The 16688-nt window shown below is 51.4% G+C and overlaps 1 protein-coding gene across 2 annotated transcripts; it reads left to right on the top strand.

Annotated features, from left to right (window-relative positions):
- The first annotated feature begins 96 nt into the window (after positions 1-96).
- PAQR8 (progestin and adipoQ receptor family member 8) lies at positions 97-15288 on the top strand. 2 transcript variants are annotated; one of them, XM_027738333.2, is made up of 2 exons: positions 97-113; positions 10478-15288. In XM_027738333.2, the coding sequence occupies exon 2, from the start codon at positions 10515-10517 to the stop codon at positions 11571-11573; it is 1059 nt and encodes a 352-aa protein (XP_027594134.1). In that variant the 5' UTR covers positions 97-113; positions 10478-10514; the 3' UTR covers positions 11574-15288. The 2 variants fall into 2 exon arrangements, with proteins under 2 accessions (XP_027594134.1, XP_027594133.1); XM_027738332.2 differs by lacking the exon at positions 97-113 and adding an exon at positions 148-232.
- Positions 15289-16688: the final 1400 nt, after the last annotated feature.

Raw genomic sequence — 16688 nt, forward strand, 5'->3', positions numbered from 1 at the left:
GCTCCGCTGGTCTCGCTCCGCGGGGCCACCCCGGGGCGGGGCGGGGCGCGCATGCGCGGTGGCGGCGCTGCCGGAGGCGGCGGCCGCGGGACTCGGCGGCGGGAGCGGGAGCGGTGAGTGCGGGCGGTGGGAGCGGGCGGTGGGAGCGGGCGGTCCCTTCCCCACGGACACCACCCCCCTGCCTCCGGGACACCTCGCCGAGGGGCCCCTGTGGATGCCCACTGAGCTCCCGGTGAGTTCCCGCTGAGCTCCCGGCGAGCTCCGGCGTCCCCGCGCGGGTAGCGCCGCTCGCTGCATCCCCGCCGCGGCAGGAGCATCCTTATCCTTCCCCGCGGGGGCTGCGGGATGCAGGGGGGGGGCGGTGGCCGGTGCCTGGTGCTTGCAGAGACCCCCGCTGCGGGTTCTCCAGGACCTCGGGGTGCGGCGAGATGCGGGATCTCTCCCTCCACGCCGAGCACAGCCGTAGTCCATGAACCCAAGCTTGGTCCAGCAGCCAGGTGGGCGCTGGGGAAGAGCATCAGTAGGGGAGGAGTGCGCAGGAAGATATGGGTTTTGCCTTAAATTGCCCCCCAAGCCCCTGTGACCGGTAGCTCAAGGGCAGAGAGGTGGGCAGTGTTTTTCCGCCGTGTTTGTTTTTAATGGCTGTGGGAGGATTTTCCTTGAATGACTTTGACCCCCGGGGTGTTCTTGGAGGCCGCGGGAAGGAGACGCGCAGTTCGGCCGTGAGCTGGGAGAAGAACCAGCTCCCGGTGTTTGCTTTGGAGCTCCTACCTGCCCCTTGTGCTTGACGCGCCCCAGCTCGTGTCTCCAAAGGGTCAACGAGGGGTTGTTCCCTGCTGATCTTCTCCAGGACACCTCGGGGTCATGTTCCCCTTAGATCCCATCTGGATTTTCTTCCTGGCTGAAAATACCGCGAGCATCTCACTTTTTTGGGGGAAAAAAATACTGTCTTAAAGTGTTCTGGTTTTTTTTTGAGACAAATATATAGGTTTGGGTAAACATTTAACAGTTGTTTGCTCCGTGTCAAACTGATTCCTCTCCGGAATGAGCAGGCTTGGGTATGGAGCATCCCAGTAGCTGCAGTGGGGTGGGAAGTGCCACACAAGACCAATGGTCCCTGCTCATTAAATAACTGTGCAGCTCCAGCAGTTCATCCCCAGGCTGCTTTAGCTGGAGCACACAGTTTTGTTTTGTTTTTTTCTGGGATGGAGAGGTGTGTTTTGCTCTGGGATGTTGTGGGATCATCGCTTCAGAGCTGAGAAATGCCCGAGAATGTTTTAGGTGCCGTTAGTTTGGGGGATTGACAGGTTGGATGGGGCTTGGAGCAACCAGGTCTAGTGGAACCCTTTGGCAGGGGGTTTGGAACAAGATCCCTAAAGTCCCTTCCAAACCAAACCATTGTAGGATTGTATGATTGCCAGCAGAGGATTAGGATAGGGATGAGTCTGATGCTGCCCTGGCAGCAGCCGTTGCAAAAGAGCAAAGTCATGAAAAGGTCGTGAAAAATGATGAATCCAGCAGGTCTGAAGTCTGTTTTTGGCCGCTGCTAGGGCAGGGAGGGCACAACCAGCTGTGAATTCTACCAGCACATAATGCTCCTGCTTTGGTGTCAGGGTGAGGGGAGTGATACAAATTGTTGCAAACAATTCCTAGAAACCCACATCTTGTGAGGCCAAACCACGCGCTGTTACACATTTCCTGCCACTCAGCCGGGGAAGGTGTGGGTTAAGTCAGTGCACAGTGCAGGGTTTTCTGTTTCCTGGGCACTAATTGCTTTTATTTAGTTTTGCTGAAGCTGTGGCTGGAGCCTCTGGCCAAGCAGAGGGTTTTTCCCTGAGGATGCAGGGAGGGATGGGCAGTGTAAGCTGAGGACAAGGGAGGTGCCATCATCAGGTCACGTGTGTGCACTTGCAGCTACTTGCATGTCTTGAGTCAGGCACCAGCTTAATTTTTATCTGCCAGTGTCCTTGGTAACCCTTGTTCCTGCAGTCGGACCAGCGGCCCTTGAATTGCAAAATAATTAATTTAATAAATCCCTCCAGAAGAATAAATTCCCAGGAAGGCTGCTGGAGGCTGCACATTTGATCTGCAGCTGCACTGATGTGGCCACACCTTACATCCTCCATCTTTCATAGAATCATGGAATGGTTTGGGTTGGAATGGACCTTAAAGATCATCTTGTTCCACCTGCCTGCCACGAGTAGGGACACCTTCCACTAGACCAGGTTGCTCCAAGCCCCATCCAACCTGGCCTTGAACACTTCCAGGTAGTAAGGGGAAGCTTGCTCCCAGCTCCCCACCCCCAACAAGTCCTTGAGATTGTGCAGGATTGTAAGCATGTGGATACAGCACAGCCTGCATCCCTTTTTTTGGGAGGAATCCACCATCTGGCTCTTGCTTGGGGCTTTGTAGCCCCAGGAAGGGCATCACTGCTGTCACTGCAAACCCAGAACCTCGCTGGGAGAGGCCATGGGATTAAATGGGAAGAGGTCCCGTATAGGGACAAAGACTTTTAGTGCAGGGAAGAGGAGAGCTCGCAGCTCCAAGGGGTTGGCACAGAGCTCAGTCTCTCCCTGGCAGCCCGTCCTCTGCCCGCAGCAGCCGCCGTGCTCTGCATGATTTATATACATTTTTTTCGAGTGACCGAAGCTCTAAAATCTGCAACCTTAAAAAAAAAAAAATGTTTTTGTTCAAGAGGCTTTTGTGGATTACAGCAAAGCTGAGAAGCCTCAGCCCAGAGGCTCTTTTGGGGACAATTCACACCCCCAAACAGCACACAGCCAGTTTGGTTTGGTTGCTCTGCCTGCAGGCTGGTGGTTCCAGGGTTGTCCCACCAGCAGGGAGGGATCGGCTGACTTGTTGAGGTCTTCCTGTGTTAGCAGGAGTTTCCAGCTCCAGCAGATCTGTGCTTAAGGAAGATTTGTGGTGAAAGTGAGATGCAGCTGCAACAAATCCAGGCTCCTTTTTCAGTCAGTGAGGGGAGGGAAGAAACCCCAGGCACATCCCTGGCACAATTCCAGCTTCTGGAAACGGGTCAGTCCCACTCCATCAGTGGTCCCTGCATGACTGAATACAGCAGGCAGGGACTGGTGGGGGTGGCTGGACCAAAAACAAGCCCAGGAGTGACACTTCAGCCACCTGATGGTCATTGACTGGGACTGTGTCCTGGTCTGGTTTAATTCCTGGTGTACTCAAGGTGCTCCATCCAGGGATTTCACACCCACCTGAAATCAAGCCCCAAAGCATCAGGCACTGTGTTAGTTGTGTGTGGGAAAAGAAAGTGGTGAGCAGATGAGCAAAGCACAAACAGCAAAGGATTAGTGAGATCAGGAAGAAAAGCTGTAGAATATTACCTTGACCTTGAGCAGTTTTTGATATGGGGGGACAGATTTGCCAGAGGAGATAATTCTCAGCCAGGGTCTGTGAGTAGAAATGGTGAATATTAACATTTTTGCATATGCCTGGTGCTGCGGGTGGGTTTCTTTTTTTTCAGGAACTGAGTGTATTGGCTGTGTTATCAGCAGCATCACCGACCTCTGACCCTGGTTAGGCATGAGGAAACTGCAGCAGTGTTATCGCAGCAAATCAGAAATGTGCCCTTCCCTGGCATGGTTTGGGACTTAGCACAGTCCAGGAGTTGTTCCTGGCAGACAGTTTGTGCGTGGCCACCCATTTCAGGGGTGCAGCAGCACAGGAATGGCCAAGCCAGCCTGGTGAATCTCATAGCTGAGGACTTGGTGCTGTGAAAATAGATCCCCCCTGCACCTGACGTCTGGCTCAAGGTTTGGACTCTCACAGTACAGCCACCGGCCTCATCCAGCCTGCTGGGTTTCCACTGCCCTGCTGTGCTCCCCCAAACACCACAGGACCTCAGGGACACCCCCTCCTTGGTGGGATGCTGTGGCTTTGCTGCAGGGACACTGTGTGTGCCAGCAGCTTTGTTTTGCTCCGTCCCCTCCAAGCACAGCGTTCCCTGTGCCGGCTCCGCTGCTCTCATCCCCTGGCCTCATCCCAAAACTCAGGCAACGCTGAGCCCATGTCAAGAGGCACTTGCTGCTCGGCACGGCTGAGCTGGCTGCTGGCCCAGCTCACTCCCAGGCCAGGAATTGCAGGGGAGCTGACATTGCCGTGGCTTCCGTGGGGGATCCTGCCACCTCCTGCCGGCTTTCATGGCTCATCTCCCGGCATCACGGGACATTCGTTTCCTGAGCAATGCAGGCTTGGACAAACCCTGCCTCAGCCACACACTGTGCATGTGTATGTGTGCACAGAAAGGCAGAATTTGAGCCCTTTTCTTTTATTTGAAATTTTCCACGAGGCTACTTTGACCCTTTTTCTCAACAGGTTACTTTAAGGGTTTTTTTAAGGCTTTTTTAAGGGTTATTTTGAGGCTCGCTCTTCAGAAAATCACATCACGTCACCTTTTGCCTTCCTGAGCATCCTAACCTGTGCAGGGCCATGTTAAAGGAGCGATTGCAATTGTGCTGATGTAGATGTAACAGGGTAGGCAAGTGTGTCAAGGGAAATAAAATCTTCTGTGCAATGCACTGTTAAGTAGTCCCAACACTGCCTGGTGTGTTAAGAGCACAATGTCTAGTTCTCATTGGGCAGATGAGGATTGATATCCCCATTTCATAGATGGGGAGGTGTAAGCCCGATTTACAGAAGCCACAAGCACCTGGCACCTTTCTGGTTTTGGGGATTTCCACTTCTTTTTTGTTGGAGTGCAGATCAGTCCTTCATACCCTGCTGCCTGCTCAGGGAGGGCTCGTCCCTGGCACAAACTATTGAATCATAGAGTGGGTTGGGTTGGAAGGGACATTAAAGCTAATCTCGTTCCACACCCCTGCCATGGGCAGGGACATCTTCCACTAGACCAGGTTGCTCCAAGCACCATCCAACCTGGCCTTAAACATTTCTAGGGGTGGGGCAGCCACAGCTTCTCTGGGCAACCTGTGCCAGTTTCTGAGTGACACCCAAGTAAATCCCAGGAACTCCCTGTGGAGATCTAAGCCCCATGTAAAGCCCAGTAACTCCCTGCAGGAGGGAGCTGAGTGCTGTGTGTGTCTGTTGCAGTTCAGAGGGAGGTTGGCATGTAAGCCTGTGGCAGGAGAAGGATGCTGATAATACTACACTACACGGGAATTGCTGCTTCAGGTGGTCTGTGTTCTCTTAGTTCCTCATCACTGGTGGGGCCTTTCCAAAACACCAGGCAGAATGGGATGGGGGAGCTGGCACTGTGCTCCCAGGGTGGTCTTTCAAAATTTGCCCTCCACAAATGGTTTAGTTATAGGAGATATTTGTGCTCAGGGAGAAGCAGCCTGCAGGCAGCAGGATTTGAGATGGGGCTTATCCATTGCATCTGAGCAGGGTGCAGCCCTGGTGCAGCCTCTCCCAGAGCTGATCTGCTCTCTGCCATCCTGGTGCTGTGGAAGCTGCAACACCAAAGTTAACCCCATGTAGGAAGGGGTCACAATAAAACCCCAGGCTTCAAAATGACCTGGAGTCCCTCCAGGGCCTTTTGCTCAACTGCCAGAAGAGAGGAATTCAGGAATGAATCACCTGCAGCTCTCCAAACCAGTCAGTTGGCCACTGCTGTTATTTTCATGCTGTCCACAGCCACTTTTTTTTTTTTTTCTATTTTAAATGCAATGCATTTATTAAAGACTTCCCCACAGCTGAGTTCCCCCAGTTCTCCCTGCTTTGTTTACCAGGAATTAGTGCCTTTCTGGGAGCCTGTGTAAACCTCTGATGCCTGAATACTAGTCTGCAAACAAATATATCACGTTGGTACAGACTCAGTCCCAGACAGTGGAGGCTGAGGCCAGACCGGTGGGAAAATCAGCCGTACTCTGTAGGAAATTTTCTCATTCAAACCCTTCCATCAGACTGTGACCAAAAAGCAAAAGAGCTGGGAAAAAGCTCGGGTTTCCAATTACTCTCTTCAAAAGGGAGAGAAAAAATTGGAACGGGATCCTTCTCCTCCTGTGCCGGGGTTTTTTATTGTGGCTGTAATGATCCAGCCTGGCCATCATCCACGCCCTCCTTCTCGCCTTCCAGCTCCCTCCGTGAACAAACGATACTTGGTTGCTATTAATTGGGAGCAGCCAAAATAACTGAATCCCCCGGAGATGGGGGGTGAGGACGGAATCTCAGCGAGACACCCCGACGATGAATGTGGCTTTCAGCTGCTCCTACGCCCCCGAGAAGGGAAAAGAATAAGGGCTCTGTGAAAGTGAAACAGCCAGTGCTGACCTTGGGTTTCTGGGTTGGTGGTTTTTTGTTGTTTTTTTTTTTCCTCCTTTCTCTCCCTTTTCTAACGTTAATTGCTCGTCGCTTTGTCCATCACATGATCGCTGGAAACTGCCAACTCGCTCGCACTCGTTAATGTCACAAGGTTTAAAATAAGCCGTCCACCAGGTTCCTGATTTAATGCTGCGTATCAGATGTGTTTCTTGTGATTTCGGGCTGTTATTTTGGAAATCTCTGCCCCTCAGCCTGTTTAAAAAACTGGCATTTTCCAGCTATGAAAGCCTGCCTGGAATAGTCTCTGCTGTTGGGGAGATGTGCAGTGTGTAACCTCTCAGAGCCGTGTTCGCTGAGCTCTGGGGATGAGAGACCGTGGCAAAATCCTGGCACGGGCACACGCGGTGCAAGCCGGAGCCAGGCTGTGCCTGGGACAGACGCTGCCTGTCTCCCTCATACCCCTGTCAGCATGCAAAGCAGGCAGGCCATGCACTGTGGAAGGGGTGATGTGCCCCTTGCATTCCTGGGCATCCATATTCCCAGGCTTGATTGCCGCCTTCTTGTGTGTCTTCTGGCTGCCTTTGCTCTTTACGGGCAGGTTTCAGGACATGAGTGCTTTGACCCTGCTCCCTGTGCAGGTCTGTGCTGTATCAGAGCTGGTTTCCAGTTCCTGTTATCCTGGGATCCATTCTAGCGTTAGTCTGTGTCCTCCACACAGGAGCTCCAGCATGTTCTCTCTCCTTGTGCCTCACCACCATGATCCTAAAATCACAGAATGACTTGGGTTGAAAGGGACCGTAAAGCTCATTGTGTTCCAACCTCTGCCATGGGCAGGGACACCTTCCACTATCCCAGGTTGCTCCAAGCCCTGTCTAGCCTGACCTTGAACACTTCCAGGGATGAGGCAGCCACAGCTTCTCTGGGCAACCTGTGCCAGGCCCTCACCAGCCTCACAGCCAAGAATTCCTTCCTCATATCTAATCTAAATAATCTAAATTCCTAATGTCTAATCTGTTAATGTAAATTCCTAATATCTAATTTAATCTGATGATCCCCATCAGTGCTTAATACTGTTTTTGGAGGGCTTTCCAGCATTGTGGTGGGATGAATTGGGATGAAGAGTCAGTCCTGAGCTCCCTGAAGTAGGCCCAAATCTTTGGACCATGCTTAGTTAAAGGGAAACTGGGAGCTGTTGAGCAGGGATCCAAGCCCTCTTGCTGAGTTACAATGGAGCAAATGCTGGGAGCAGTGTAGAACACATTATGACACGTTAATGGACAGGGCAGAGGAGCTTGGGACACACAAAGCACTTCAGAGTCGGTAGTGTCTGTACTGTCACCTCTGCACGGGGCAAAACCTGTGCATGAGGCCTGGGGAACATCCTCTGGAGAGAGGAGGTGCCTTGGTGCTGCAGTGACGGGATGCAGTTGGTGTGGGAAGGGAGCTCTTGTCTGTGCACCCAGACCAGGAAATCAAGCTGTCTTAGTACAGACATCCATAAAATCTCCATGTCCTTCCTACCCCACTGTGCTCAGCCTCCAGCCTGTCTCTGCCCAGATCATCCAGAGGAGATCTGGGACAATAGAGGGTGAGTACTGCAGTGTTGCACAGACAGGGATGTTCTTGTTTGGGCTGTGCCTCATGCTGAAGCTCAAGTCTAAAGTAGTTTAGATGAAAGTTGGGTGGTGAGGCCCTGGCACAGGTTGCCCAGAGAAGCTGTGGATGCCCCACATCCCTGGAAGTGTTCAAGGTCAGGTTGGATGGGGCTTGGAGCAACCTGGACTAGTGGGAGGTGTCCCTGCCCATGGCAGGGGATTGGAACTGGATAATCTTCAAGGTCCTTTCCAACCCAAACCATTCCATGATTTATGAGTGAGCCTTTCTTTCTCCATTGTCTGCAAGGAGCCAGAAGAGACTGGCTGTACGTTAGGACTGAGGAGAGGGAGTGATGGCTCTTTTTCACACCATCCCCTCACAGGAGTTCCCCAGAGTCAAAACTTGCCTTGCCTCCCTAAATTTTGGCGTGTAACTCCACAGGAACATACAAGCTGCTGAATGAACTGTGTTGCATCACAGGTCAGACCTGCAGACCCTCAAGAGAGAAACAAAATCTGTGAGTGTGCACAACATCAGCCCCCCAGCAAGTGTGCTCTTTTAAGTCTTACACATCTGTGAAACTAAAACAGCATTTTCAGGGACCATTTTTCCTTGTGGCTAAGGCAGCTCCATCAAACTCAGCAGACAAATTCCCCTAAGGCAGACAGGGAAGAAGAAAACCAGCCTTGAGAGGTGCTGATGGAGAAAGCCTAGAAAGTGCAAGGCAGAAAGAATTTGCTGGAAAATGAAACTTAATTATGAGAATTACCATCTGCTAGAGTAAGGAAGCAACATGAAAATATTTTGTCTCTTATCAGAGGTTGTGGGTTGCAAGAGGAAGTGGGACTTGTCACCTGGTTCAGAGTCTGCCCTGACTTTGCTCGTGTTGTCTCACTTTGGGACTGCCAGGTCCCACTTCCCTGCTTTCAGAAACTCTCTCGTGGTGTTTGACACTGTCCTGTCCTGTGTATCACCAGCCTGGCATGGGTCTCCCATCATAGAATCACAGAGTGGTTTGGGTTGGAAGGGATCTTAAAGCTCATCTAGTTCCAACACCTTCCACTAGACAAGGTTTCCACACAAACTATTGCTCTGTTTGACCTCTGGCCACAGCTGGTATCTGATGCAACCAGGAGAAAAATACACAGTTTCCTACACTCAGGCAAAATATTATTTGCATGCATTTAGTTTTGGCCATCTCCATCCGCTGCAGCTCCAGTTGGGTGTGTGTAAGATTAGGAGTCAGATCCCACTCCTGCAAACCTGCACAGGAATAACCACAGCCCTGCAGAGTCTGGTGGGGCTGCTCCAGCATTAATTTTGGTTCAAGCATGGGCATCTGTGATGAATTCTTCTCTGTTTTGTGTGGCATAAACACTGGAAGGGAAGACAAATATCCAGGTTATTGGGGAACAGGGGGCTGGGAGGTTTTCTCCAGACATTAGGATCCTGCTGTGCCCTGAATCTGAATCTTTCCAGACAGAGCTTAGGAACTCTGGAAGTTGCCAAGGAGTAGAGCAGGCAGAGAAGTGCCCCGCACTGGGTTTGGCTGCTCTGAACATGCAGACACATTTCTGCCAGCCCCTCCCAAAGCTCCAATGCTGTACCCAAACTGCAGCCAGCCTGGATGCAGTGCCTCTTGTTCTCCATCACCTCCCAGTCCTGATGTTTCTTACATGTGGAGGAATGAGGGCTGCAGGTTTGGGATTCTGGATTTCTCCACTTCTCCCTTTGCCAGCAGCCCCAGGCATGTAACCCATGTGCAAGTTGTTTGGTGGGGAAGCCAAGCTTTTTGGCAACCTCCATAATTTGGCTGGGACCTCTTCACTCACGTGCAGACAGGCAGGTTATTCCTTAGATGATGAATTACATCCCAGTTTTGTCCCTGAGCATTTTGTTCTGGGCCAAGGGGTGAAAAATCCCCTTCACAAATCAAGTGCTTCTTGCACCCCCTTGTTGGCAGCTCCTGGCTCCTCCTGAACATGCTCCAAGCCCGAGGAAGTGAGGAGGAGGGTCACGTTTGTGACACTGCTGTTCCCATCTGACATAGGCTGAATTGCAGGGACAGGGCTGTGCCATCCTTCTCCATAATGAATTTAGGTCTACTGGCCAGGGAACAGGTACCCCCTGGGAATCCTGTACTCTCTCAGACCCTCCTTTAACTCCCAGGAGACCTGGTACCCCTAAACTCACCTCATAGTCATAGAATCATGGCATGGTTTGCATTGGAAGGGACTTTTAAGACCATCTTGTTCCAACCGCCTGCCATGGGCAGGGACACCTTCCACTATCTCAGGTTGCTCCAAGCCCCATCCAACCTGGCCTTGAACACTTCCGGGGATGGGGCAGCCACAGCTTCTCTGGGCAACCTGTGCCAGGGCCTCACCACCCTCACAGGGAAGAATTTCTTCCTTATATCTAGTCTAAATTTACAATTTTTATCAGTTTAAAGCCATTCCTCCTTGTCCTGTCCCTCCAGGCCCTTGCCCAAAGTCCCTCTCCAGCTCTTTTGGAGCCCCTTTAGGCACTGGAAGGGCCTCTCAGGGCCTGCGTCTTGATGGTGCCATGGTTAATCCCACAAGGAATGTCAGCAATGCATCACCATTAACATTTCCTCTTTCTCCCCTCCCCTCAGAGCACAAAGACAACATTCCCTGGTGCCCGGCAGCGGGATGACAGCCATCCTGGAGCGGATCAGCACGCTGTCCCTCAGCGGGCAGCACCTCAGCCGGCTGCCCCGGCTGCTGGAGGATGGCTTGCCCAAGATGCCGTGCACGGTGAAGGAGTGTGAGGTGCCGCAGCTGTTCCGCGAGCCCTACATCCACTCCGGGTACCGCCCCACCGGCCAGGACTGGCGCTACTACTTCCTCAGCCTCTTCCAGAAGCACAACGAGGTGGTCAATGTCTGGACCCACCTGCTGGCGGCGCTGGCCGTGCTGCTGAGGTTCAAGACGTTTGTGGAGGCTGAGCAGTTGCCCGTGGACGCGTGGTCCTTGCCTCTGCTCATCTTTGTCCTCTCCTCTGTCACCTACCTGACCTGCAGCCTCCTGGCCCACCTGCTGCAGTCCAAGTCGGAGCTGTACCACTACACCTTCTACTTCGTGGACTATGTTGGCGTCAGCATCTACCAGTATGGCAGTGCCCTGGCTCATTTCTACTACAGCTCCGACCAAGCCTGGTACGACAAGTTCTGGCTTTTCTTCCTGCCGGCAGCAGCTTTCTGTGGCTGGTTATCCTGTGCCGGCTGCTGCTATGCCAAGTACCGGTACCGACGGCCTTACCCCATCATGAGGAAGATGTGCCAGGTGATCCCAGCCGGGCTCGCCTTCATCCTGGATATCAGTCCCGTGGCCCACCGGGTGGTTGTGTGTCACCTGGGGGGCTGTGAGGAAGATGCTGCTTGGTACCACACGTACCAGATACTGTTTTTCCTTATCAGCGCTTATTTCTTCTCTTGCCCCGTCCCTGAGAAGTACTTCCCTGGCTCCTGTGACATCGTTGGCCATGCCCACCAGATCTTCCACACCTTCCTGGCCATCTGCACCCTGTCACAGCTGGAGGCCATTCTTTTGGATTACAAGAACAGGCAGGAGATTTTCCTGAAGAGACACGGGCCTTTCACCGTTTATCTCTCCTGCATCTCTTTTTTTGGCTTGGTGGCTTGTAGTGCCATCACAGCTTACGTCCTGCGGCGCAGGATCAAGGCCAGCCTGGCTACAAAGGACTCCTGAGAGTCACAGATGTGATGGGCATGGCATCACCAGACAAAATCAACAAAAAGGGGGCATAAAATATTAGAGACGCAGCTGTCTTATTTGCCTAACACGCTGTGACTAACCGGGACCCTGGACTCGGGTGGAGGGCTGGACACTTCATGCTGGATGCACTTTCACAGCAGGGATTGCCTTTTGCCATCTGGGGAGGGGGGACGTGGAGTGTTTTAAGGCAGAACAAGTCATTGAACCGAGGATGCTGGAATAGGCAGAGGTTCCTTGTTCATTCTGGTAAAGTTGGGGGTGATACACTGCTCAGTGTCAGGGAGGGCAGCCTGAAGGCTGTGAGACTGTAAAAGAGACTGCCAGGGCTCAGAACTCCATGAGGAACTCAGCTGGATGTGATGATCTCTCTGGGCTTTGCCATATCTGTGGGAGAACTGTTCCTATGAAAGGCAGTAGGAAGGTTTCAGGGGGAGTTTACATTTCTAGGGTTCAGCTGTGAGGGCACGTGTGGCACAGTGGCTGGCACAGTCCATTTTCTGTTCCAAGTTCTCTCTACAGTCCCCTTGTCAAGTATGTCAATGCCAAGTTGCTGAGGTGGCTTTGGCAAAACATCTTTGGAGACTTAGGCCTGACCTGGGGTCCTCTGGGACAAACTGGGTCTGTATCATCTGTCTAGGGAGGCTGACTGACTGACCTGCAATGTCCACGCAGTGTAGAGTAACTTGGATGTGGCCTGTTTGATGCAGGAAAGGCTCTGATCCTCCAACAGTCCCACTGTGGTCATGGCCAAGAGGGCATGAAGGTGAAGGAGTCTTTATTCTCCTCTTAATGGTGCTTTTTGGGACACCAAACAGTCCTTGGTGAGCCTTGTGGGAAAGCTGACCTTGAAAAACCAGGGTTGCTTTTCTCTGACCAATTGGATTGTGACTCTGGCGTGTTTTTATCAGCACTGGATGAAGGTAGAACAGCAAAAGGCAGGAGCAGGGTGACAGGATTAGGGTCCTGTGCAACCTTGGGATGGGTTTGTCCTTGGGACTTGGTGATTCCTGTGTGGAGTAGCAAAGATAGTGGTCAGGGACAGTTGAAGTCCACGGGTCAGTCCTGTCCAAGGTGTAGCAAAGGTTGGGTTACTGTGACCCCCACTAGATGAGTCTCTTCTGTGCTTGCTTGGGGGGGAATTTCAGATATGGAGCCACCGAGGAGGTATAAATCCATGCTGAAACCAAGGAATCCATGGGATCTATTCCAGCCATGGATTTGTCTCAGTGAACCCAAGGGCAGGCAAATGTATTGTGATTGCTGGTTCTGAGCAGGCAGAGTGTAGGGTTGGGGATATGGTTTGTGAGGACAAGCACTGATTTCTGCACTTGATCTGTGGTTTAGCTCTTGAGGTGTGTCTGTGTTTTGTGTACATGCCTGTGCACGTGATTTATTATCCAGAAAGGCTTTGCCTTTGGATTTTCTATCTGCAGAGCCTCCTAGTTGGGTTAAGATTCACCTGAAGGAAACAGTGCTGTGCTGCTGGAGGAGCAAGGTGGGCCAGAGAGAGGATCTATAAATAGATCTTTGCTGGTCCTGTGTTTTGTGGATAAATTTGGAACTCATGGCCCTATAGACAAATTAAATATAGAGGAGGGAAGTAAGTTGGGAGTATAGGAGAAGAAATCATAGGAAAGCCTTCAGGAGGTCATCTACTCCAACCTTTCTCATCAGTCTGGCCTCCTGGTTCACATCCAGTCCATTTTAGAAGTTAATTACTTCATTTCTTCTGGTGTTTTTGATAGTATGGCCATGCTGACCTAACAGTAAATCTGTCTCAGGGGAGTGGCAAGTGGGAATGGTCTCACTTGCACCTCATTATACCCCTTCCCATGCACATCTCACCACGGAGGGAGCTGGTGCCGGGAGACGGAGCATCCGGAAACCAATCCTACTGAAAAAATGTCAGTAATTTGGGCTGGTTTTAACTCTGAGCCAGCTCACTTGGACAACACTGCTGCCTGCAGGGAAGGGCTGGAGTGGAGGCCAGCAGCAGTCCCTCCTTGCATGGCAGCTGGCAGCTCAGTTAGCCCAGCTGCACTGATGGGCTGTTCCCTCCATGGCCCCTCTGGCTTTACTTGTGGGTCTCCACCCAGTTTGGGGAAGGGCTTCCTGTGGGAGCAGAGATTTTTCTCACAGCCTTTTGGGGTAGGTAGGGCAGAATAAGGCACTGAGTGTAGAATAAGGCTGGAAGAGGTGTAAATCAGGCTGGTCCAGAGCTCATTTCTGGGATAAAACGGAGAGGGATTTGGCATGGCTGCTAATAACAAACCTGCTCTGCTGCTACCTGGAGTTACACTGGTACCAAAGGAAGGGATCACCCAGGTGTCTCCTTCTCTAAGGGTTTAAGATGACATGTCCTGCCCGTGTCAAAGGAGGGTGAGTACAGTAATGCTGTCTAGTTCAGGGACACGGAGAGGTGCCCACATGGCTCTTTTCCAAGGTGTTTTTGGTCATATGCCTTCTCCCTGGTTGAGCAGAAGTGACACTTCTCCTCTGGAGCAGTTGTGTGACAGTGGAGGTGTCATTGCACACTCTCCCGTTTCCCCTCAGGTGACGCCGCTCCCGTCCCCACGGTGGCCCTGCATTCCCACCTGGAGCTGACCTCCTGGTTACTATGATGGGTGGATGGGGCAGGGACCTGCCATACGGATCTGTGCTGCTGTGAGGATGCGCCCTTGTGTCACAAGGGGCTCGCCAACACTGGAGCTTCCTTCATCCCTGTCTCCATCCTCCTCCCCCTCCAATCAGCTCATTTCTTTCCTTCATCCCTGTGCCTTGTACACCTGGCTGCCTACCTGGGCAGGCTCCATATGCTGTGCAGTCTGCTGGGCCTCAACTGGGAAGTGGCTGTGGATGCCCTCTGGAAGCCCTGCCGTTGATCCAGAGGAGACCAGGGCTGGATCCAGAGAGAGCAAAAGTGTCACTGTGATAAATACTCAGTTGTCTGGGAGCTGTTCAGGCCTTTTCCTTGGGCTCAATGCTTGGAGCATGTCTCCTTCCATTCTGGTATTCCTCAGGAGGCAAGGTCGGGAAGGATGTACCCATGGCCAGGTTTTGGTGAAGAGCTGACCACCAAAGGTTGAGCACACCTGAGATGCCAAAGGGACCAAGGTTCTAATCCTCTCTCCCAGGAGTCTCTTGTCCTGAGACAGTATTCTTGCAGATTTTGCAACCAGGACAACTCCCAAGAATTCATCCCAATGTGCCTTATGCTGTTTCTTTTTTGGGATTCATCCTGAAGGAACCTGAGGATCAGTGGCAGCCCCTTTGCTGTCTGCTGGTCCATGGTTGCTCTTAACAGCTATTTCCCACTGACAGGATTTCCTCACTGTATGGAGCAAGAGAGGAGGATGGAGACAGGTGCCTTAAATTTGTATTTATGCCTAATAATTTGTGTAACGAGGCAAGGACAGGTTCCTCGTGTGCCTTGCAATTTACAACTTTTACTGACAAGATTATTTTTAAGCACTGTTTGTTACTAAACAGAAGTACAAAAGAGTTTGTATTTTTTTTTCCTCTGGGAAACAAGGAAGGGTATGAGTGTTCCATATTAACCATTCCCTTCCCAACTCCCATCTGCTGACTTTGTATTGTTGAAAACATTGACAATATTTTAAGCTTTGTACTGTACTGATCTTTATTTAAAAACCTTAGTGAAAAAAAAAAATCTGTGAAAGCAAAACAATTTGTGTGGTGTGAAATTCCCAGATGCACAACTACAGAAGGTTATGAGCCATTAGGAAGAAAAGGTGATAATAATTATGGAGAGGATATATTAGAGTGGATAATAATTATAATAATGAACAATAGGGAGTGGTTTCATCTGTGCATCGCAAAGCACTTTCCAGGTTTCACGATAACTATTGGATTTCATTACCTTTCCACAAGGGAAGTGCAGAATGGCTGCCCTGACACTGATTAGAGGGATTTAAGTTCCATCACCCACAGCCATGGAATGGTTCAGTTTGGAAGAGACTCTGGGGGTCACCTGGCTCTGCTCAAGCAGGGCTACCCAGAGCTGGCTGCCCAGGTCCATGTCCAGATGGATTTTGAAGATCTCCAAGGATGGAGACACCATCACCTCTCTGGGCAACTTGTGCCAGTGCTTGGCCACCCTCAGAGTAAAAAAGTGTTTCCTGATGTTCAGAGGAACCTCCTGTTCCAGTGTGTGCCCATGGCCTTTGGTCCTGGGCACTGGGACCTGACACAGAGCCTGGCTCCATCTTCTCTGCACCCTCCAGAGCTTCAGGGATTTATATACATTGATAAGATCCTTTAAATATTCCCTGACCTGATGGTCTTCTACCAAGGTACGTATTCCTTGCTCCAGCCTTTTCCACTGGTCTCAAGGACCTGGGATTCCTGAAGGCTAGTTAGTAAATACTGAGGTGAGGAAGGCTTTTCTGTGTTCTGTGCAACCAGCTCCCACATCTTGCTGAGTAACGGGCCCACATTTTCCCTAGTCTCCCTTTTGTCATCCATGCACCTATAGAAACCTTTCTGGTTGTCTTTGACACCCCTGGACAGATTCCAGTTGGGCTTTGCCTTTCTTCATCTCTGCTCTCTCAAATTCCTTCCTATCCATATCCTTGATTTCACCTTCTCTATGCTGCTTCTGTGTTTGAGTTTTCCCTGTTTATCCATGCAGGCCTGATGGCATTTTTGCCCAGCTTCCTGCTTGTTGGAATGGTCCGCTCCTGAGCTTGGAGGAGGTGACTCCTCCTCAAGCCTTATCCCATGGGACTCTACCAATGAGGTGGAGATCTCAGCAGAGACCAAATTCTTCTCCTGAAGTCCAGAGCTGTGAATTTGCTTTTTACCCTCCTCCCTCCCCTCAGGATCCTGAACTCCACCATCTCATGTTTACTGCAGCCAAGGCTGTCTTCATCCAGGCAAAACTCCATGCACTCCAGCTGTTGTCTCACCAAAGGGCAACTCCCCCTCCTCACCTTCTTGGTGCCCTTAAAAAGACTGTCTGTCTCCCTCCATTGCAACACTCAGGTCATGGGAGCCATTCCACCACATCTTCCTATGATCCCCAGATTGCAGCCCTGCAGATGCACACATGGCTCTGATTCATCATGC

Source organism: Pipra filicauda, unplaced genomic scaffold (assembly GCF_003945595.2).
Source record: "Pipra filicauda isolate LSUMZ 115617 unplaced genomic scaffold, ASM394559v2 scaffold24_size8852520_pilon, whole genome shotgun sequence".
Classification (NCBI taxonomy): domain Eukaryota; kingdom Metazoa; phylum Chordata; class Aves; order Passeriformes; family Pipridae; genus Pipra; species Pipra filicauda.

What these genes read in the sequence shown, in the direction of transcription:
- PAQR8 (XM_027738333.2), top strand. Translation starts at nt 10,515, where the DNA reads ATGACAGCCATCCTGGAGCGGATCAGCACGCTGTCCCTCAGCGGGCAG.